Source organism: Microcaecilia unicolor, chromosome 1 (genome assembly GCF_901765095.1).
Source record: "Microcaecilia unicolor chromosome 1, aMicUni1.1, whole genome shotgun sequence".
Classification (NCBI taxonomy): domain Eukaryota; kingdom Metazoa; phylum Chordata; class Amphibia; order Gymnophiona; family Siphonopidae; genus Microcaecilia; species Microcaecilia unicolor.
In genome coordinates this window covers 646,138,056-646,158,856 of record NC_044031.1, presented here as the reverse complement: position 1 = coordinate 646,158,856, position 20,801 = coordinate 646,138,056, and the positions used below count along the sequence as shown (strand labels likewise).

At 42.7% G+C, this 20,801-nt stretch overlaps 1 protein-coding gene across 1 annotated transcript in view; it reads left to right on the top strand.

The window, feature by feature from the left end:
* Nucleotides 1-18,019, top strand: part of LOC115482512 (pepsin A-like) — a 29,185-nt gene extending 11,166 nt beyond the window's left edge. Inside the window, exons 6-9 of the mRNA XM_030222364.1 lie at nucleotides 2,225-2,341; nucleotides 5,395-5,539; nucleotides 16,790-16,888; nucleotides 17,464-18,019. Of these exons, the coding sequence (XP_030078224.1) occupies nucleotides 2,225-2,341; nucleotides 5,395-5,539; nucleotides 16,790-16,888; nucleotides 17,464-17,613 (511 nt within the window). The 3' untranslated portion in view covers nucleotides 17,614-18,019. The remainder of the gene's footprint in view (nucleotides 1-2,224; nucleotides 2,342-5,394; nucleotides 5,540-16,789; nucleotides 16,889-17,463) is intronic.
* The last annotated feature ends 2,782 nt before the right edge of the window (nucleotides 18,020-20,801 follow it).

Here is a 20,801-nt window from a genome sequence, read left to right as displayed (position 1 = left end):
CAAAGCTAACATGGATTTAGTGAAGGGAAATCTTGCCTCACCAATCTACTACATTTCTTTGAAGGGGTGAACAAACATATGGATAAAGGTGAGCCGGTTGATATTGTATATCTGAATTTTCAAAAGGCATTTGACAAAGTACCTCATAAAAGACTCCAGAGGAGGTGGGAAAATGTGGGATACAAATGCAATAAGTAAATAAAAAAAATAAATAGGAGAATCATGGGAGGTAGTGTTCTATTGTGGATTAAAAACTGGTTAAAAGATAGAAAACAGAGAGTAAGATTAAATAATCAGTATTCTCAATGGAGAAGGGTAGTTAGTGGGGTTCCCCAGGGGACTGTGCTGGGACCGCTGCTTTTTAACATATTTATAAATGACCTATAGATGGGAGTAACTAGTGAAGTAACTAAATTTGCTGACAACACACTAGTTATTCAAAGTCATTAAATCACAAAAAGATTGTGAAAGATGACAAGAGGACCTTACAAGATTGGGAGACTGGGTGTCTAAATAGCAGATGACGTTTAATATGAGCAAGCGCAAAGTGAAGCATGTGGGAAAGAGGAACACAAACTATAGTTATATGTTGCAAGGTTCCACATTAGGAGTCACCGACCAGGAAACAGATCTAGGTGACATCGTTGATGATACGTTGAAACCCTCTGCTCAGTGTGCGGCGGCAGCTAAGAAAGCAATTAGAATGTTAGGTATTATTAGGAAAGGAATGTAAAACAAAATGAGGGCATTATAAGGCCTTCCATGGTGCAGGTAGTCAATGGAGAAAGGCTAAGGCTGCAGCTTCTGAGAGTAGGTGGGTGGGTGCACCATTCCACCCTTCCATCCTTAGCAGCTTTAGCTTCTCCTGCATTGCACCAGCAACCACAGCCTAGAGCCTCTCTCTGTTGCCAGATACAGTGTAGATGGGTGGGTGATGTTGACAGCAGTTGCCTCTTACCACTCCTTCCCTGCTGCTTTTTGTCCTTGGAAATTCTGTACAAAATTTCAGAAAATTCTGTGCATAATACTTGAAAATGTCTTAATTATTTATAGTGCGTTTGCACAGAATTTCCCCATCCTAAGGCCTGAAATCCTCTTCTGCCTTTTCCTTCCTCAGGCTCTAGCCTCCCCAGTTCCATTTCTCACTCCAACTGCAGTTCTCTCTCCCTCTAACTCCTAGCAAGACCCCTAATTCTGTCTGCCCCCCCTCCAAATCATCTACATGCAATACCTCCACCTCTCATTCTCTCTCCTCCCCTCCCCCCCCCAGGCCTACACCCTGACTTATTCTCTCCCTCCCTGGCATACACCCCCATCGCTCATTCAACTCTTTTCCCCAGCTATCAATGTATCTCTCCCCCTTTCTCCCCATGGCACACTCTCAAACTTGATCTCCCCCCACACCAGTGACACACTCTCAGATTTCTCTGCTACCTCTCTCATACCTGTGGTGCGTACTCTGCTTTCTCTGCCTCCCTCCCATCCCCATGGTACACCCTCAACTTTCTTTGCCTCCTCCCCCAAATCCCAATGGCACACTCTTACCTTGCTCTGTTGCTCTGCTTACATCCCACACCCTCTCCATGGAACTCAACTTGTTCTTCTTCCAGCCCCTCCCATCCCATCGCACACTGTTGCCTTGTTCTACTTCCCCTCCAACCCTCCTCATGGCACAGTATACTGTAATAAATAACTTTCTGTGCATCACCTTGAGCACATTATGAATGTGCGATTTATAAATGTGTATAAATTAAAATTCCAGTCATTCCGTCGCCTAGATTTTTATGCCAGCTCCTAGATCCTAAGAAACTTTGTAGAGCCCTGATCTAGCCTATTAATTCATCTGCTAACCTGATTCACAGAGACCTGCCCAAGAAGTATGTGACCGTCTCTGGGAAAAGGTGACTAATGTAGTGGATCCAAAATGTTGAGAATGGATGATTTTTCATGTCATGGGTCCATAAACAGTCTGAAAAAGTTACATGTTTGAACACCTGTAACTTTTTAATTTTTTTACACAAAAGGACGAGGGTTTTTTGGTCTATTGTATTATAAATTGTTGGCTCTGACAGAATTAATTAAAACCTCTTTTGTTGTTGTTTCTGCAGACTTTAGTCATCATTTCTTAGAGGTGGTCTCATATAATTGGTTTTAACCCAATAGGGACTTATTTATATGATAAATTCACACTGTGTTCTTATTCTTACAATCATACACCTTTTAGTGATGACCAGAGTGGCAGTGTGGTGATGTTTGGTGGATTTGACTCATCCTACTACACGGGAAGCCTTAATTGGGTGCCTCTCTCAGCCGAAGGCTACTGGCAGATTACTGTGGACAGGTAAGTATTACTGATGCTGCTAAAACCTTTCTTTATTTGCCGGCTGGAGATGTCTGACTAATACCTGCTCTTTTGAATGTTGGTGTTCCTTTCTATAATGATTTTATTGTTTGCAAACCGCTGTGACCTTAAACGTAAACTTGTTCTGAGCTTAAGAAAGAATTAGAACAAGGCAGTTTGCTGATTAATAAAAATAGACTGGAAACTAAATCTTCCACATGAAACGTAGTAAAAATGTAAAGTTTTGTGAGAAACTCGCTCTTCATGCCTCCTAGTTAACAGCAGTAAACGGAGCATGTGAAGATGGTATGGACTGTTGACGCCACCTAATGCAGAACAGGAAGAGGTGGGCTGGAGAAAGTTCTAACTTTTACTTAAACAATTTTGGATCTAAAAAGGTTCTGATTAATTCTGTTAAGTTCTAATTTATGCCACAAATCAGATCATTAGACAGTAAGGGGGGGTGAATCCTATAAATGGTGCCCCAAAAAATCGACTCAAAAAGACCCTGCTTAAGTGATACTCTTATAAGCCATACCTAAAGTTCAATGTAGTTTATAGAATAACGCTTAGCGGAGAGCAGTGGCGTAGCTATGTGGAGCCAGGGGGCCTGGGCCCCCGTAAATTTGGCCCTGGACCCCCCTGCCGATGACCCTCTCGACCCCCCCTCCCACTCCCTGGCGGAGAGGTCATGTGTAAATTTAAGTGTCGCCATTTGCACCACTGAAAACCCCGGGTGGCAAGCAAGTTAGGTATGCCAATGATCCAACCCCACGTGCCTTGAAAAAATACTAGCATAAGCAGCAGAAACTGCGCCTACTTGCAGGCATGGACACTTTTCTACCACTCTCAAGCTGATGTACAGATCTGTGTCTAGATCAGGGTTGTCAAATCTTGGTGCTCAAGGGCCACAATCCAGTCAGATTTTCAGGATTTCCCCAATGAATATGCACGAGATCTATTTGCATGAAGTGCCTCCATTGTATGCAAATAGATCTCTTGCATATTCATTGGGGAAATCCTGAAAACCCAACCTGGTGAGGGCCGAGATTGGACACCCCTGATCTAGATTAATTATGTTCTCATGTAGATTAGCATATTTTATCATATATGTATATATTTGCAAATTCTACCCATGCTCTTCCAAACTTCGTGCATGCACATATCCACTGTTCAATATGGACCAAATTCTATAAATAGCACTGAAAAATCAACCCTGAAAAAATAACACGCAAGCGCTATTCTATAATTGGCGCTGAAAGTTAGGTGTTGTTTCTAGAATACACGTAGGGTTGAGTTCTATATTGTGCCTTAAAAATTGGCGCACAAAAAAAACTGCTTAAGCACTGTTCTATAAGCCGCGCCTAAAGTTAGACGCGGTTTATAGAATAGAGCTTAAGTGCAGGGGTCGTGTATAAATTTAGTCACATACATCCATTTACACCAGCAAAACCATGGTGCAAATGCCCCCACCTAAATTTAAGCATGGAACCCCCCTTATTGTATAATTGCGTGCATAACTGGAATTCATGCCCACGCTCCGCCCTGAAATTCTGATGACCCTTCCATTTCCATGCCCCCTTTTCCGGGACATGCATAAAAGTTAAGTGTGGATCACACACCTATATTTACGTGCATACATATTAATTGATTTCAATTAGCACCAATAATTGCTTGTAAAAAAGCCAATTTTTGGCACTAGTTAGCTCATTATTCAATTAAATTGTGCACGCACCTGAATTTGCATGCACGGTTTTTGGCAACTTTTATAGAAATAGAGGGTTAGTGCTTAACCTTAGATGCAAGGATTTACACCAAGTAAACCCTGGTGTAAATCCTCACATCTAACTCCCACTTTTACAAAGCCGCATGGCAATGCTGACAGAGCCCATTCACTTTGAATGGACTGTGTCAACATTACTGCACTTGCAGCTGCTAGCATGGTTTTGTAAAAGGGGGATAAATTATGCATGGAGCCCCCTTATTCTATAACAGTACATTCTAGGAATGTCCTTGATCTGCCCATGACTCTTCCATGCCACACCCCCTTTTTGGATCCGTACAACTAAAAATGCATGCATAAATTTCAATTAAGGCCAATTAGTGCTGATAATTGATTATTATCACCCAATTATTGGTGCTACTTAGCTTGTTATTCAATTAAATTACACGCACAAATTGAGTGCACGGCTATATTTGCATGCACAATTTTAAGCGCCACTTATAGAATTTTGGGGTATACGCTATCATGTCAGGACATGCACTTTTACACTAGTTGGTATTTTATAAGAGGAATGTATTTACATATGTGGCCACAAATTCATGAAAATTACTTTTTAAAATTATCCCTAAAAGCTAATCAATTAACCCAACTGCACAGAAAAGTTGAATGTCATTTAATTTAATTTGAGCACTTATATTCTGATTAACTAAAAGTAGTTTAAGGCGGATAGCAACACAATCAATTTTCCAAACATTTTCAAAATTCAGACAGGCATGCCTCCCTCTAAAAACAATAATAATAAAAAAAACATGTACTCAATCATTAAATCTCTATAACAATAAATACATAAAATATTCCGAAATAACCATGTTTTCACAGAACACTTAAAACTCTCATAATTCAATATAACTCTGATGTTCATTGCCAAGGAGTTTCAAAATTCAAAGCCCTTTTCAATATAGTTGTATTAAAAGTTGGTTTTAATAAAAGAGTTGACTTTTTAACAGGACCACAAGCCACAGAAACATGTCACCAAATGCAATACAAATAAGAAAATATCAAATAAAAGTGATTGTGTGTGTGAACAAGGTGCATTCTGTAATCTTGGAGATGTGAACCTTAGAATTCAGGTCCTAATTAATCTTGTTCTAGGTTCACATCACTCTTCCTGAAGACCCTGATGAGCTTTGTTCTAGAATCCTGTCTTGACTCCTGAGGGAGGGGATCTGATTTCAGGAACAGTGTTGCATGAAAGTTGATATCTTTGGTCTATGACTGCATTCTAGCTTTGGGTGAGCCACTGTGTTTAATTACTTTCTCTCTCACTCAGCATCAGCATGAATGGGCAGGTCATTGCCTGCAGTAGCAGCTGTCAGGCTATTGTGGATACTGGAACATCTCTGCTTGTTGGTCCACCCACCCCTATTGCTAACATCCAGTACTACATTGGAGCCAGCGAGGACTCTAACGGCCAGGTAGACATTAAGATGGTTCTTGTAGGGATGGCAATTTTCAAAAGTCCTTTACCAAGTTAAGGAAAAATTTGGTTTTTGCCTGCTAATTTTATTTCTGTGTCTAACCAGACCAATCCAGAACACATAGGTTATGCTCATCAGGCAACAGATGGAGACAGGCCAATGAACTGCTAGCTCTGCGCCATTAAAGGCACTGTGCAGCCACGGCTCAGCAGTATTCTTGTAAAAAAGCACATATGGATCAACAAAATTAAATACCGTTTTTGGAAATATGTGGAGAAAAAAATACAGGGCTCCAAAACTTAGTTGTGCTTCTCCAGGACAGCCCAAGGAGATTCTGGCTTGTCTGCACAGTCTTCATTAGACCAAAACCTAAAATAGAGCCACAAATAAGGATAACAGTTTTTAGACTATAGAGCAGGCCTCTGGACAGGTCTGGTTGGACTGATGGAAAGAAAATTAGCAGGTCAGATCAAATTTTTTCTTGTTTTTGTCCTAACCAGACCAGTCCAGAATGCATGAGATATAACTATAATACTTACTTCAGGTGGGACGAAGACACTCCAGCCACCAAAACTCCTGCTCCAAAAGCCACTTCTTGCTTAGCTTGCATATCTAACCTGTACAATTTGGCACAGGAGTGCAAAGACAGATAGCAGCCACATTTAAAGGCATCTTTATTTTAAGCATGGAAAACTTCAATTTTATCTGATTCACATATAAATGTAACCAATAGAGTAGCATGATGTGGGAACTCATCTTGTGAAGTCTCAAGAAACTTAGTAACGCCAAAATCTGAAATAGATTCCAACACATCAAGTGCTTATTTTTCTTTTTTTAAATAATCTTTTCTAGGGTATATAATATAAATTGGATATCTTAAATGAATCAGCTACATAGAGAGAGAAGACCTCCTTCGTATATTTATGAAACAAAATTTTAAGAGACAACAGATAACTCACAGGAAAATTAAGTACTCTCAGATTCTTGGCTTTATACATATTCTATAAGGACTCACATTTACTGTATAAAATAACACTATCTTTAATGCCTGTGGAGGATGTAGCCTGCAGTGTATTCACTTTCTACTCTAAACCTCCCAGATGCTTAAAGCAATCAGATAAACCAGAATCTATGTCTTGAAATTTTTTTGTAGCCTGCTGTGAATAGTCACAAAATTGAGTGACATAGTTCTTTCACATAGTACTACTACTACTACTTTTCTACTTTAACATTTCTAGAGCGCTACTAGGGTTACGCAGCGCTGTACAGATTAATAAAAAGACAGTCCCTGCTCCAAGGAGCTTACAATCTAATGGGAGAAATGTCAAATAGGGGCAGTGTAGATTTCCTGCATAGAGGTATGGTGGTTAGGTGCCGAAGGCGACATTGAAGAGGTGGGCTTTGAGCAAGGCTTTGAAGATGGGCATGGAGGGGGCCTGGCGTATGGGCTCAGGGAGTTTATTCCAGGCATGGGGTGAGGCGAGGAAGAAAGGGTGGAGCCTGGAGTTGGCGGTGGTGGAGAAGGGTACTGAAAGGAGGGATTTGTCTTGAGAACGGAGGTTACGGGTAGGAATGTAAGGGGAGATGAGGGTAGAGAGGTAGGGAGGGGCTGTAGATTGAGTGCATTTGTAGGTTAAAAGGAGAAGTTTAAACTGTATGCGGTACCTGATCGGAAGCCAGTGAAGTGATTTGAGAGAGGGGTGATATGAGTGTACCGGTTCAGGCGGAAGATAAGACGTGCAGCAGAGTTTTGAACGGACTGAAGAGGGGATAGATGGCAAAGTGGAAGGCCAGTGAGGAGTAGGTTGCAGTAGTCAAGGCGAGAGGTATTGTTGGTGGCTGATTTCTCACGAGCGATTTATAGGCGAGCCTTTTTGTGGAGGGCTATTATGTTAGAAGATATTTTGTTGGGGGAATTTGGTGTAAAGGCCATTTTCTTGGGGCTGTTTTGACAGGACTATTTTGACTCGGTACCGTGAAAGACACTCACAGAACCTATTGCCAGTACTCATACCTATTCTCAGTATGTTTTACAGTTCACCCCATACTCTGTATCGGGACTGAAAGATTGAAAAATTACAATCCAGTGCTTCTTATGGTACCAGAAAAAATTGCTCAAAAATATTTGTTTAGAATGTGCCACTCCCGACACACTTACCAATGGGGGAAGGAGGGAGGAGGACAGAAAGGCAAGTCAGACAAGATTTCCCTCCTTCAATAATAATTCTTTAGCAGTCCTGTAAGGGGGATCCTCAGGAGTCTTTCTTCATAAATTGAAAATAAACACTTAAGTGAAGCATGGAGACTACTCAACCCTGATAGAATCCATCTGGGATATCAGGGAGGGACCTGGACTCCTCCACATATACCCCACGGTTTGAAAATCCTAATTCTGCTCCATCTGTACAAGCTCAACTGGATGATCAGTTCTAGCTGCACGGAATTCCCATCACTATCTGTGATTGCATGGTGCCTTTTATAACTCTTTGGTCACTGTCTCCATCTGGTGGCTGACAAGTATAACCTATGCATTCTGGACTAGTATGGTTAGAGTGGAAAGGAAATGTCTATTTACTCTAGTAAACAGGCTATCAAAAAATTGTGACGTGGAGATCAACAAGCCCACACTTTTACCTGTGGGTAGAATAGGTGGGCACATAGGTGGTGGGGTTAGGTTAGGGGAGGTAACAACATATATAAGTTTTACATTTTCAAACTATGTGCATTGATTTGTGTGGAAAATTATCTGTCCAGAAAGCAATAAATCTCTGTGGGATTTTTTTTCCCTTGGGCAATTTTCAAAGTAAAAGTACCCACAAGACTTTGCAACAACCAACATAAATTTAGGAAATTATCTCAAGGAAGGATCATTTTTAAAAAGCGCGTACATTTCCACGTGCAAAATTGTGTGCAATCCCAAGATGCATGTGCAACTAAATTGGCTAATGAGCCTATTAGCAACAATAGCTGTGTGCTAGCAATCAATTATTAGCACTAATTATCAGCAATTTGGATTTGCGTGCGCATCTTCCTATGTGCTATTCTGTAAAGATCTGTATGCCAGTCTTTTAGCGTGCAACTCAAAGGGGGCACGGCCATGGGAAGGGCATGGGTAGGTCATGGGCATTCATTAAAGATGCACACAATATGATAGAGAACCTGGGATCTGTGCCTAACTTATGCACCGGGATTTATACCTGATTTCAGTTGCTATAAATCCTCGCGCCCAAAGTTGAGTGCAGATCCTGGCGCTAGGTGCTGTTCTACAAAGGGTGCCCATTCTGAAGAGCCCTTTATAGAATACTGTTCAGTGCTGATTTTTTTCAGTGCCGAATTTTGAGCGCCATTAACTAAACCTAGTTGTTTATGTGTAGAAATCGGCTTTTATAAATCTACCCTCTCTTTGGGGCCCTTTTATTAAGCTGCAGTAGGGCTACCACGTGGGTAGCGCGTGCCAAATCGACCCTACTGCTGGGGTAGTGTGGGTGCCTGATGGTAGTTCTGAAATTGGCATGTACCATTTCCTGAGGTAGAGAAATCATTTTCTATTTTCTACCATGGGCGTTCTCGGCGGTAATCAGCAGCACGGTCACATTGCCCCATGATGCCTGATTACTGCACAAGTAGTGTGTGAGCCCTTACCGCCAAGTAAATAGGTGCATTAAGGGCTCAGACAGTAAATAGCCTTACGCTACTTTTAATATTGATGCATGGCCATTTACTGCCCCATTTTAAAAAGGCCTTTTTATCCACCATGGTAAAAAATGGCCCAGCGCGCGCCGATTTCACGCATCCAAACAGCTTAGTAAAAGGGCCCCTATGCATGTATAGTGGGATCAGGAAAGGGTTACCATTCATGTGCAAACTTTGTAAAAGCTAAAGAAAATGAACAATTATGTAAATCAATTAGAAAATCAGATACTTTATAGAACATGCATGAATGTGATAAGGTAAGCCAGAACTTTTGTGTAAACTGAAGATCAGAATGCCAACATGCACTTAAATTTCCTGGAATAATTTTCAAAGCAGGAGCATGCGCATACATTTGTTTTGAAATTTTGCCGGTGCCCGCACAGAGAAAAGTATGTATGTATTATTCACACATGTGCTCAGTTATAAAAATATCCTTAGACAGGCAGCCAGAGAGGAATGGCAGATCAGTGCATAGTGGATAATACAGCATATGTAAATCTGAAATAAATTTTTGAAAAGTCTTACACAGAAATATATTTTTTATTTTTTATGTGTATTTTTTATCAATATAAAATATGAAAATAGGAGGGAAAGACCTCATCAAACTGAGGCTGTAGAATTTAGGAAATCAATGTTCTTTACAGCAACCAGTTGAAAAAGTAATCATTGGTCAGAAAAAACCTCCAAAAAATAAATGTCCAAGGCAATGTCATTATGTTTATTATAAATATTCTTTAGAATAAATCTTTTACAATGGCGCTCAAAAGAACACACATCTTAATGTAGATTCAAGACGCCATTATGCAGCCCTGCTTTCTCACACTGTCTTGCTTCTGTGCCTGTGATAATGCGGTGCTGTGAGAAAGCAGGGCTGCATAATGGCGTCTTGAATCTACATTAAGATGAGTGTTCTTTTCAGTGCCATTCTAAAAGCCCCCCCCCCCCCAAAACAAATGGCCACGCGGTGAGATAACTCTTACCGCCTGGCCATGCGGCAGGGAGCCCTTACTGCCACCCGTTGAGGTAACAATAAGTGCTCCTGCGCTAACCCAGTGGTAACCGTGAAACGAGTGGCAATGCCCGATTACCACCAGGTTATCGCTGCACAAGTCATTTCTGGGGGGTTTCTTTTTCCCCTGGAAATGGCGCGTGCTCGGGTCGGGACTACTGCTGGCAGCCACATTGAGCCAGCGGTAGTCCTTGAAGAATGAGCTGTAAGCCCGCTTTGAGCTTATCGCCGCTCTGTAAAAGGATCCCTAACTGAATTAGTTCCTTTCATTCAAACTGTTAACGCAGCATATGTACCTAGCTGCTTTTACAAAATAAACTATACATGTATATTTTATAAAACACATGGGATGCGTGCAGTGATGATCCTAGGTCGGCTGCCACCCAGGGCGGATCACCGATGCGCGCACCCCCTCCCCCGGTGCAGCCCGACACCCCCCCTCCCCCCGGTGCAATGACACCCCCCCTAGCACATCAACCCCCCCCCCCCCCCCCCGGGTGCATTCTTGGCTGCTGGGAGCAGCTGCGCAGCTCTCAGCTCCGCTGGCTCCCTGCTCCCTCTGCCCCGGAACAGGACTGTTCCGGGGCAGAGGGAGCAGGGAACCAGCAGAGCCGACAGGCGCGCGGCTGCTCTCTACACCCCTCCAGTGGCGTGCACCTGGGGTGGACCGCCCCCACTGCCCCGCCCTTGGTACGCCACTGCACACGTGTAGAGTTCACGCTCAAACTGATACTTTCGGGGGCAGGTGTGAATTTCTGTGTGGGTGTTTGAATGCTATTGGAGTTTTTTCGGGAGCATAATTTATAAGGGCACATAGAGAGGCATTTTCAATATGACGTCCAAATCCAGTTGTAGACATTTTACTGAAATCGTCTGAAATTCTCATCCTGAACATAGCGATTTTCAAAATGGAAAATGTCTATTTTGTTGTTTCAAAACTCGCTGTGTTCCAGACATTTTTGTGCTCAGTACATGTTTCTTTAGGTTTCATTAAAAAAAAAAAGTCCTAGAGAAAAACACCCAAAAACAAATCATAGGGATGGCTGTGTGGCACCATTCCTATTAAACTGGCCATACAGACAACCCAGCAGAGCAGAGAGGCAGCCTAGCGGTCAGTGTGGTGGACATTACATAAAGGAAGCCAGGTACAAATCCTACCTTAACACTCTTTTTGTATTGTGAGCCCTTCAGGAACACCAGAAAAACCTTCTGTACCTAACTGTACACCACTAGAAAAGCCTTCAGGTCAGCAGGTGTCTCCTATCTATAGGTAGGTTGGTATTTTGTGGGTCTTGGAAGGCTCACAGTTTCCACCATAAGTATACTGGTTAGAATGGGATATACGGACCTGGACTCTACAGTCCACTGCACTGACTACTAGCCTACTCCAGGGACCAGCTTGCTACTCTAATAGGAATGGCCATCATATCTGAAGCTGTCACAGATCCTGGTATGTACTGTCACTGTCACAACTTTGGAGGGTGGGAGGGGGTCACTGACCAGTGGGGGACTAAGGAGGGGGTAATGCCTTAATCCCTTCAGTAGTTAATTGTTCAGTTAGGGTACTTCTTTGTGAATTAGTTGTGATTGACACAGGTCCAGATAAAAATGTCCCAGTTTTTGCTCTAGACATTTTTATCTTGTTCCATTATCCTGGGAAAATGTCCAAATTCTTGGCCTGCCCAAATCCCGCCCAAGATATGCCCCCAAAATGCCCCCTTGTGATTTAGACAAACTGCGGAGAAAACCATCTTAAATCTGAGTTTTGAAATTCACGACATGGGCGTTTTCCCATTAAAAAAATGTCTATCTGCCATTTTTAAGTTGTTTTGAAAATGAGCACCACAGGCTCCTATTGTACGTTAGCCCTGTGTCTTCATAAAATTACTGGCACCAATCCAGCTGCAATCACAGGCAAAGTGGACCCCATATATATTTACAGCTGCTCGGGAGCAGGTGTAAATGTTATACCCAGGGAACTCACATAGTTCGTATAGTACAAACGAGTATTATGACTCTGTCCATGCTCCACTCAAACTCTGTCCCAAAACATGCCTACACCAAACACACAGCTTTATGTGTGAGGTAATTTAATAAATGACATCATGGGGACAATTTTACAACTGGGCCCCGCCATTTATGCGCCCTGAGGACGTGCAGTGAGAGCCTTTTCTAGAACGGGTGTTCAGATTCTACTTCAGAACTAGCATAACCTTGTATCACACCTGCAGTTACCCTGTAGACCTGGTGGAATTGCAGACGCGTAAATGTGGCAGGGTCCCATGTAACGTATAATATTCTGTAAGCTATGTGTGGTAAGTAGGAGGCCTGTCCATGCTCCACCTGTCTAAAAACAGGTGCTCTTTTCCAGAATTACCCTCCATTATGTCTTTGTGAGGAAGTGGATGGTATGGCGATGAGCAATTTATCACTGAGGGCATCTTTTACTAAGGCGTGCTCACGTTTTTAGCGCACGCTAAAATTGTGGGCGCTCTAAATGTTAGAGACACCCATAGGAATGCACTGGCATCTCTAAACTTTAGTGTGCGCCAAAAACGTGAGTGCGCCTTAGTAAAAGACCCTCTGAGGGTGCAGTTTAGCTGCCTGAAAGCAGGTGGCGCTAAACTGCCAAAACAGGTCCTGAGTCAGAAGGGCAGAAATCAGAGGGAAGAAAGGTTAAATGCCCTCAGAGAGCGTAGAACCAGTGAGGTCCCGAGTATAGAGATTTCCAGGAGGGAGGTCCCGAAGCAAGAGGCCTCTGGAAGGGAAGTTACTGAGATCAACAATCCTTCCAGTGTGAACTGTTTGCTGTAGTACCTGAAGAAGGCCTGGGGAAGTGGAGTGTCCTTAAGTGGACATTGTTACTGAGTTTTTGTGAAGAAGAGGTTCCAGTAAAGTAGGAGGAGTTCATAGGAGCCTAAGTTAAGAGACTCTGAGAAGTGACTGTTTAATCTGTGAGAGCTGTGTCTGAAACAAGCTACCGGGGCACTGATTCATGAGGGAAAACAGTGTATAGTGAAGTGTGGAACAGAGTATAAGGATTGTATTTGAGAGACTTTATTGAGGGTGCAGTTTAGAGAGCTGCATGGGAATGGGGTTCACGGGAATCCTGCAGAATCTGCGGGATTCCAGCGGGGATGGAAGCAGCTCTGTGGGGTTCCCGTGGGGACGGAAGCAGTTCTGCAGGGTTCCCACTGGGACGGAGGCAGTTCCTGCCGGGTTCCCGCGGGGATGGAAGCAGTTCTGCAGGATTCCCATGGAAGTGGAAGCTGCACCTGTGCCAGCCTCTCATCTTCCGAGTACCAAGTTTTTTGAATGTGTCTCCTCCTCCTCCTCCTCCTCCTCCTTGCTTTAACAGCACAAATGTGGAAAGTCTTCCATTAAGGAGGTGGTAGAGACACAAATGATGATGGAATTCAAAAAGGCGTGGGATGAAGACAGAGGATCTCTAATTAGAAAATGGAAGTTATTAAAAAAAAACCTAACCTTAAATGGCTGCATATGTGTGGATGTGTCAAGTGATGCTTAGATGGTGACTTTGGCTGTGATGAACTAGGGCCAATACCGGGCAGACTTGTATGGTCTGTGTCTCATACATGGCAATCTGGTTTAGGATGGGCTGGAAAGGGCTTAGACATTAACTTCAGTGGCTGGAACATGAGGACAGGGCTGGACAGACTTTTATGGTCTGTGTCCCACAAACGAGAAGACAAATAGACTGTAGTGGGCTTCAACAGCAACTCCAGCAGTTGGAACATAAGGCAGGATAGACTTCTATGATCTATGTCCCAGGAACACCAAAGACAGACCATAATCAAGTATATAATATCACACTCGTTGATTTAATCATGAATTGATAATGAGTGTGACTATTGGGTAGACTGAATGGACCGTTGTTGTCACTATGTTACAATTAATCCTCTTTGCTCCTGATGCGCAGACCTCAGCTCTGACACAGTCATGAGCATCAGATGTCACCTGACCTACCGGCGCATGCACATGGCGACCTCTCAGCACACAGTGCCAGTAAAACAGAGACAAATCTTACATGTGCACACCAGAGTGTTCCAAATTTCAACTTCCATTCCTTCCTTGCCTACAGTGCTGTGGCAAAATCCAGAGAGATACTGAGGGAGCAGACCGGAATTTTCTTTTAGGTACCATTAAATTCTTATGGGGATGGGTGAGGATGAGCTAAATTCTTGCAGGGACGGATGAGGATGAGTAGGGATGGGTTAAATTTTTGCAGGAACAGGCGGGGATGGGTAAGATTTCTGTCCCCGTGCAACTCTCTAGTGCAGAACCTGTGAGAAACAAGCCTGTACAGAAATAAAGTTTTCCTTTTGAACTTTGTACTACCCACTGTCTGTATTTTATGAGGAGTCCAGTTTGTCTTTACTATATCTAGTTCACTACGTTTGCCTTCTCCTTTGGTCATTTGCAGTGAAGCTTGCTCAAGTGTCTACTTTTACTTATATGACCCCATTATTATGGAATAGATCACCTCCAAATCTTTATATTGAGGCTGATTACCAACAACTTAAAGAAGCTTTAAAAGCTTGGTTATTTTCTTGTGCGTTTATTGATTGTTTTTGAAGGGATTTTTTTTAATGACTTGGTGCTCTGACTGTGGGGAGCATAATTTTTTGCTGTGTTGTTGGACCTTACCTTCTGCATTAAGGAATGTAGGGGGAGTGTTTGTATTAGAAACCCTATTGTTTCTATGTCTGATTAATTGTCTTGTTTCCTCTTGGGGTATTTAAATTAAATTAATATTGTAATTATTGTAAACCACTCTGCTGATAATGATAGGAAAGATGATCTATCAGATACAATAAACCTTAAACCTCTCTCTCTCTCTCTCTCTCTCTCTCTCTCTCTCTCTCGCTCTCTCTCTCTCTCTCTCCCTCTCCCTCTCTCTCTCCAGCTATCCTAAATTCCTACCCAGTAACATTACTAAGCTCCACTTAAGTGAATCAGGAATGGTCAGGAATGAGAATTGTTATACACACAACCCATTGTCTCTTTTACCCCTATTACTGGCATTACAACTGTTGTAAATGATGTCCTGGGCAAGTATAAAATATTACCGATATGTATTCTTTTTTTTTTGTTATATATTTATTAATTTTAAGTTCTTTTAACAAGAGTACACTTGTCAACTGAAATACAGCAAGGTAATATTAAGATACAAGAAAAGTGAAATGAAGATAAGTGCAAAAGAAAAAAAAATCAAAGAATATTAGTTCACTTTTAAACCACAATTATTCCGCTTTCTTAGACCACACACTGAGTGAGGGCATTAATGAATTAGACAAGATTACAAAGAAAAATAATTATAACTTAATTAAGGCTACATGCATTATCCTCCAACACAAGTCAAACAGACGTTATTTTAGTTGTTTTAAATCTAGAAAGGATTTCAGTTGATCAGGAGAAAAGAAAACATATTTCGTCTGACCCAACCGAATGATACATTTACAAGGGTAGGCGAGAAAAAAGGACCCCCCCACTTCATTGCCAAAAAGGCTTTCCTTTTCTGCTGGGTCAACTTTGTTACGTCAGGGTATATCGATATTTTCCCACCTCCAAAATGAGAATTGGTGTTCTTAAAATAAAGTCTCAGGACAGAATTAAGATCCTGTTCGAAAATAAAGGAAACTAAGAGTGTAGCCCTCTCTGTTACATTTTCCATATGGCAGATATATTATTCACATCAAAGTTCACATTTTCTGCACCCCTTATTTCTCCTTCTTCCCCCCTGGGGCTACTAGGTAAATAGAAAATCTTATTTATTGGAGGTATAGCTTCCAGTGGTATCTTTAAATTTTCTGTTAAGTATCTTCCGAATAGTTCCAGTGGAGTAGTCCCAGGGAGCTTGGGAAAATTCAGAAGGTGCAGATTCAAATGTCTGTTGAAATTCTCTATCTGCTCAATTTTTCTACGAATAGCCAAATTATCTTTAGCTACAGCAGCTTTGAATTCTTGAAACTGTTCAAAATCTTTTTGCAGCTGTGTAACTCGCATGGCTAATTCCTCTTTAACTGAGTCCACTGTATTTTTTAAATCTTCAAATTTAATATAAAGAGCATTTACTTCACCTGAAGATTTCTGCAAGGTTGAGTCCATTTTGATTAACATCAGCCAAATCCTTTCTAGATTAACCGCTGGAATTTTCTCTGAAGCTCCAAGCGATTCTTGGGCCTCAGACCTCAGCGACTTCTGTAGCGACGCTAGTCCCCTGTGGGGTTCCACCTCCGTCACACTTCCGATGGCGTTCCGGGTTCCCTCTAGTGAAGCTGCTAATGCTGGGCATGGAGGAATCAGCGACATTGAAGGAGGGGAGAGGGATGTCTCATCTCCCCGTAAGGGCTCCGCTTCTCCAGATTCCCTTACTATGGGATCCGCTCCCCTCAATACCTGGGTACCGATATGTATTCTGTCACTGTCTTCACTCCCATCATCTTGTGATATTGTTAAAGTGATCATTCACTGTAGAAAATATGATGCTAGTGAAACTCACTGTCTTTTTTTCATCCTACCAGTATGTGATCAACTGTAATGCCATCAGCAGCATGCCTGATATCATCTTCTCCATCAATGGTATCCAGTACCCCGTGCCGGCCAGCGCTTACGTCCGTCAGGTAAGAAAATCTATCCAGAAGAAAATCCCCTCTTTCTATTCAGTATTGAAAGAGAAATTGTTTCTCAAGTTGCAACCAGCATGTATTGCTGAAGGAGAATCGTCATTTTTTTTGTACTGAAATCAGTGTGTCTTTGAATCAGAAAATAACTGTGAAATTAAACTAGAGTTATTCTCAGCTGTCCAAGGTTTTATGTGCATTTTTGTTTACTAGTGAGTACTGTTTCCTCTAACCTGAGTGGAAGTCCTCCAACTGCATTGCTGCCAGCAGGGGGCGGTGCTTCAAAATTGTGTTTTCAATCACTAGAGTCAGGTACGTTCCTTGGAATCCTTCAGAACTTACCTGTCCCTCACTAATGAAAACATAATTGTGAAACAACACCACCCACTGGCAAGACTGTAGGTGAAGGATCCCCACTCAGCTGAGAGGGGACAGTGCTAGTGAGCTCATTAATCAGTTTTGTCTCATGTTTTTTGCTATAGTAATGTTTTACTTTTACCTTATAATCCCAAGTTAGGCAAGACAAGCCCAGATATTGCCTTTCAGTGCTCTTTGCCTTCTCTTTCCCTTTCTAGAACCAGGGTGCTTGTACCAGCGGATTCCAGAACATGGACCTGCCTACCTCCTCTGGGGAACTCTGGATTTTGGGTGATATCTTCATCAGACAGTACTTTGTAGTTTTTGACAGAGGAAACAATCAAGTTGGCATGGCCCCCGTTGCCTAAACCAGACATTTTTTTCAGTAACCCACTTGCAGAATGAATATTGACTCTTCCAACCTGTTTTGGCCGTTCCTTATCATCGAGAGTAGTGTTTAGTAACTGTGAGCAGGGATGTACAGACTGGTGTATGTGGAACCTTCAGAAGCATGGATCACACTACAGTGTTACCTAATGTAGAATAAAGAGGTCTTTAAAAGCAACACAAAACCCCCATTTCTTTATTTAATAGTCCATCAAGATGATGTTTACAGCCTTTCATTCAAGACTTTTTCTCTCACTTCATTTCCACCTATCAATTACCCAAAACAAATGTAGAGAACCAAATAGACAAAAATTGCTGAAAATAAGTGTTACTCTAAGGACATCAGATTGTCATGAAACTATAATATAATCAGTGGTGTGCTGGAGCAGGCTCTCACGCGCTCATGAGAGCCGTTTGTTAAGTTTTTAAGAATTTTGGGAGCCGGTTGTTAAAGTAGGCCTCCCCATGGCTACTTTAACAACTGACTCCCAAAATGTGGGCTTGGGCCCCCTCCTGAATTCTCTTTTACTTTGCTGGCAGTGATGCTGGCCCCACCAGCCAAGTAAATAGACTGCTGCTGCTCCCTGCTCCTTGTTTCTGACTCTGAGCATCAGGCTGAGACTTTTCATGCAAGCGCAAGAAGATTCCATCATGCTGCTCAGAGCCAGAAACAAGCAGCAGAAAATGGTGGCAGTCCATTTATTGGCTGGTGGGGCTCGACAAAGGTATACCTAGCGTGCCCGCACAAGGGAGGGGAGAGAGAGGCATGTCCCCCCCCCCCCCCCCCCAAAAAAAAAAAGAATTTCAGGGCCAGCTATGCCCGGAGAGAGAGCCTGTTGTTAAAAATTTACCAGCATACCCCTGAATATAATGATTTTTTGCTGTGGCTCATGGAGGCAAAGAATCAGTTGTTGATATCCAAACTAGCTTATGGTAACTCATTCTCTCTCTTTGTTAAAAATCTGGGTTTAAAAGACATTTTGAACAGTTTATCCATGTAACCTTGCAGGGGACAGGATCTGCACATCCTTGTAAGAAGAAAGACGTAAGGTATAGATTGGGGGAAGAGTTTTTCAACCTGAAAGAAATTCTTTTATCTAGTTTGTTTTAATTATTTAAGGAAAGATCAGCTTTAGCTCAAGGAATCTGAATTCAGGATTGGATTTTGTTGATATAAAGATTTTAGTAAAGTGACCTATTAAACCTTGCTTAATTTTATTTCCAATTTATTGTAAGGGAGTGTCCCAGTTTTTAGGATTCATACCAAAGGCCCTCAATGAACATTTATTTTCCTAGTCCTCTACACTTTGGCCATGGCATGTACACTCTTATCCAAGGGATCATGTTCTCTCGAGTGTGGTGGGGGAGGGGAGGAAAGGGATTTCACTTCAAGGCCCTGGCATTGAGATTCCTCCAAGCCAGTGTCGTAGCCACAGGTAGGCCTGGGTGGGCCAGGGCCCACCCACTTTTGACTCAGGCCCACCCAAAATTGTGACATTCTTGCTGTGGCTGATGGGGATCCCCAAACCTTGCCAGCTGAAGATTTTTTCTCCTTGGGCAGCCCTCAGTCTTCCAAATGACAGCTAACAGCACTTGCCTTGAGCTGACGCTGAGACCGGCCCCTCTGCACATGCTCAGTTTTTGCATATACAAAAGCACTGAGCATTCACGGCCTGCTGGCAGCAGCATCAGTTTGAGGCAAGTGCTGCTGGCTGCCATTTGGAAGAGTGCTGGCTCCTCGAGAAGGAGGAGGAAATCTTCAGCTGGCAGGGTTTGGGGATCCCCACCAGCTCAAGTATTTAATATTTGGGGTTTGTGGGCAGGAAGTGGTGGAGAGAGGAGCAAACCGGAGGGGGATGGGGGGTGAATTCTATGTCCACACACCTTGGGCTCAGGCCCACCCAAAATTGTTCATCTGGCTATGCCCCTGCTCCAAACAATCACTCAGACAGACATGAGCCAACTCTTTTGACTGAAGATATATACAAAACAATTACTCCTTTGAGGTAGTCTCTATCCTGAGGTAGTACAGCACTGCACAAACAGAGTAATTCCTTTTTTCAGTGTCTCTGATTCCTGTTAATAATAATCAGCAGGGTAACTCAAAGGATTTTGACACCCTGAGCTGACTTTCAGTTTGGCACCCGGGACCAACTTTTGGTTTGGTGCCCCTTTCAATTGGCGAGTACCCCCTCTTTCTCTCAGGCTACCCTCTCCCCCGATCTACCTTTAAATAAGGTTGTTTCCTCCTGAGCACTGGCAGCGCTTCACCTACCTGCACCAGCTCCAGCATCTTCCCTCTGCTGCGCTCACTCTACTTTGATGTAACTTCCTGTTTCCACAGGGGTGTGGCAGAGGGAAGACACTGGATCTGGTGCAGGTAGAGTTAGGTGAAACGCTGCTGGTGCTCAGGAGGAAATAATTGCATTTAAAGGTAGATGGGGGGGGGTGACCTGAGAGATCGGGGGACCCAGGGATGGACGGCTTGGCCACTGCAGGGGTGCAGGTGAGGCAGACTTTTGGTGCCCTGGCCCATGCCATGAAATGGCCCTGATAATCAGTCTTTGGGGTAAATGGTTTCTTGTGTAGGAAATGTATTCCCTTCTGAATCAAACACGCAGTATCTCTTTTTGGGGATCCACTTCCATATAGATTCTTCTCAATAGGGATAAAATAGTACATAGTGAGGAGCATTTTTGCTATGACATCCAAATAGCAAAATAAACGTTTATTGTAAAATGTTTGAAAACTGAAGTCCATAATGGAAGAAAAAAAGAAACATTTTCTAATATTTGAAAATACACTTAAAAAAACATTTTGAAAGAGGACATGCTGAAAACATCCTAGATGTCCAGAGATAAATGATTCTGCCAATCGAAAATACACTACATAAAACATGCCACAGAGGTACTGGTCCCTGCATTGAAAAAACATCCGTGCCAATGGCAGGATCTTCCCTCCATGTGCAGGATCATTCCTCAGAGTGCCCAGCTATATCTATGAGAAAGGAACCAAATTTCTTCCTTCATGGAGGAGCTACAGGTCCGGCACAGGAGTCAAAAAATGAAACACCACTGCCATCTGCCCCCCCCCCCCCCCCCACAATATCTCCATGAAGACATGGAGATCTACAAGGAGCAGCCTAGAAAGGTGAGTGTGAAGTACTGCC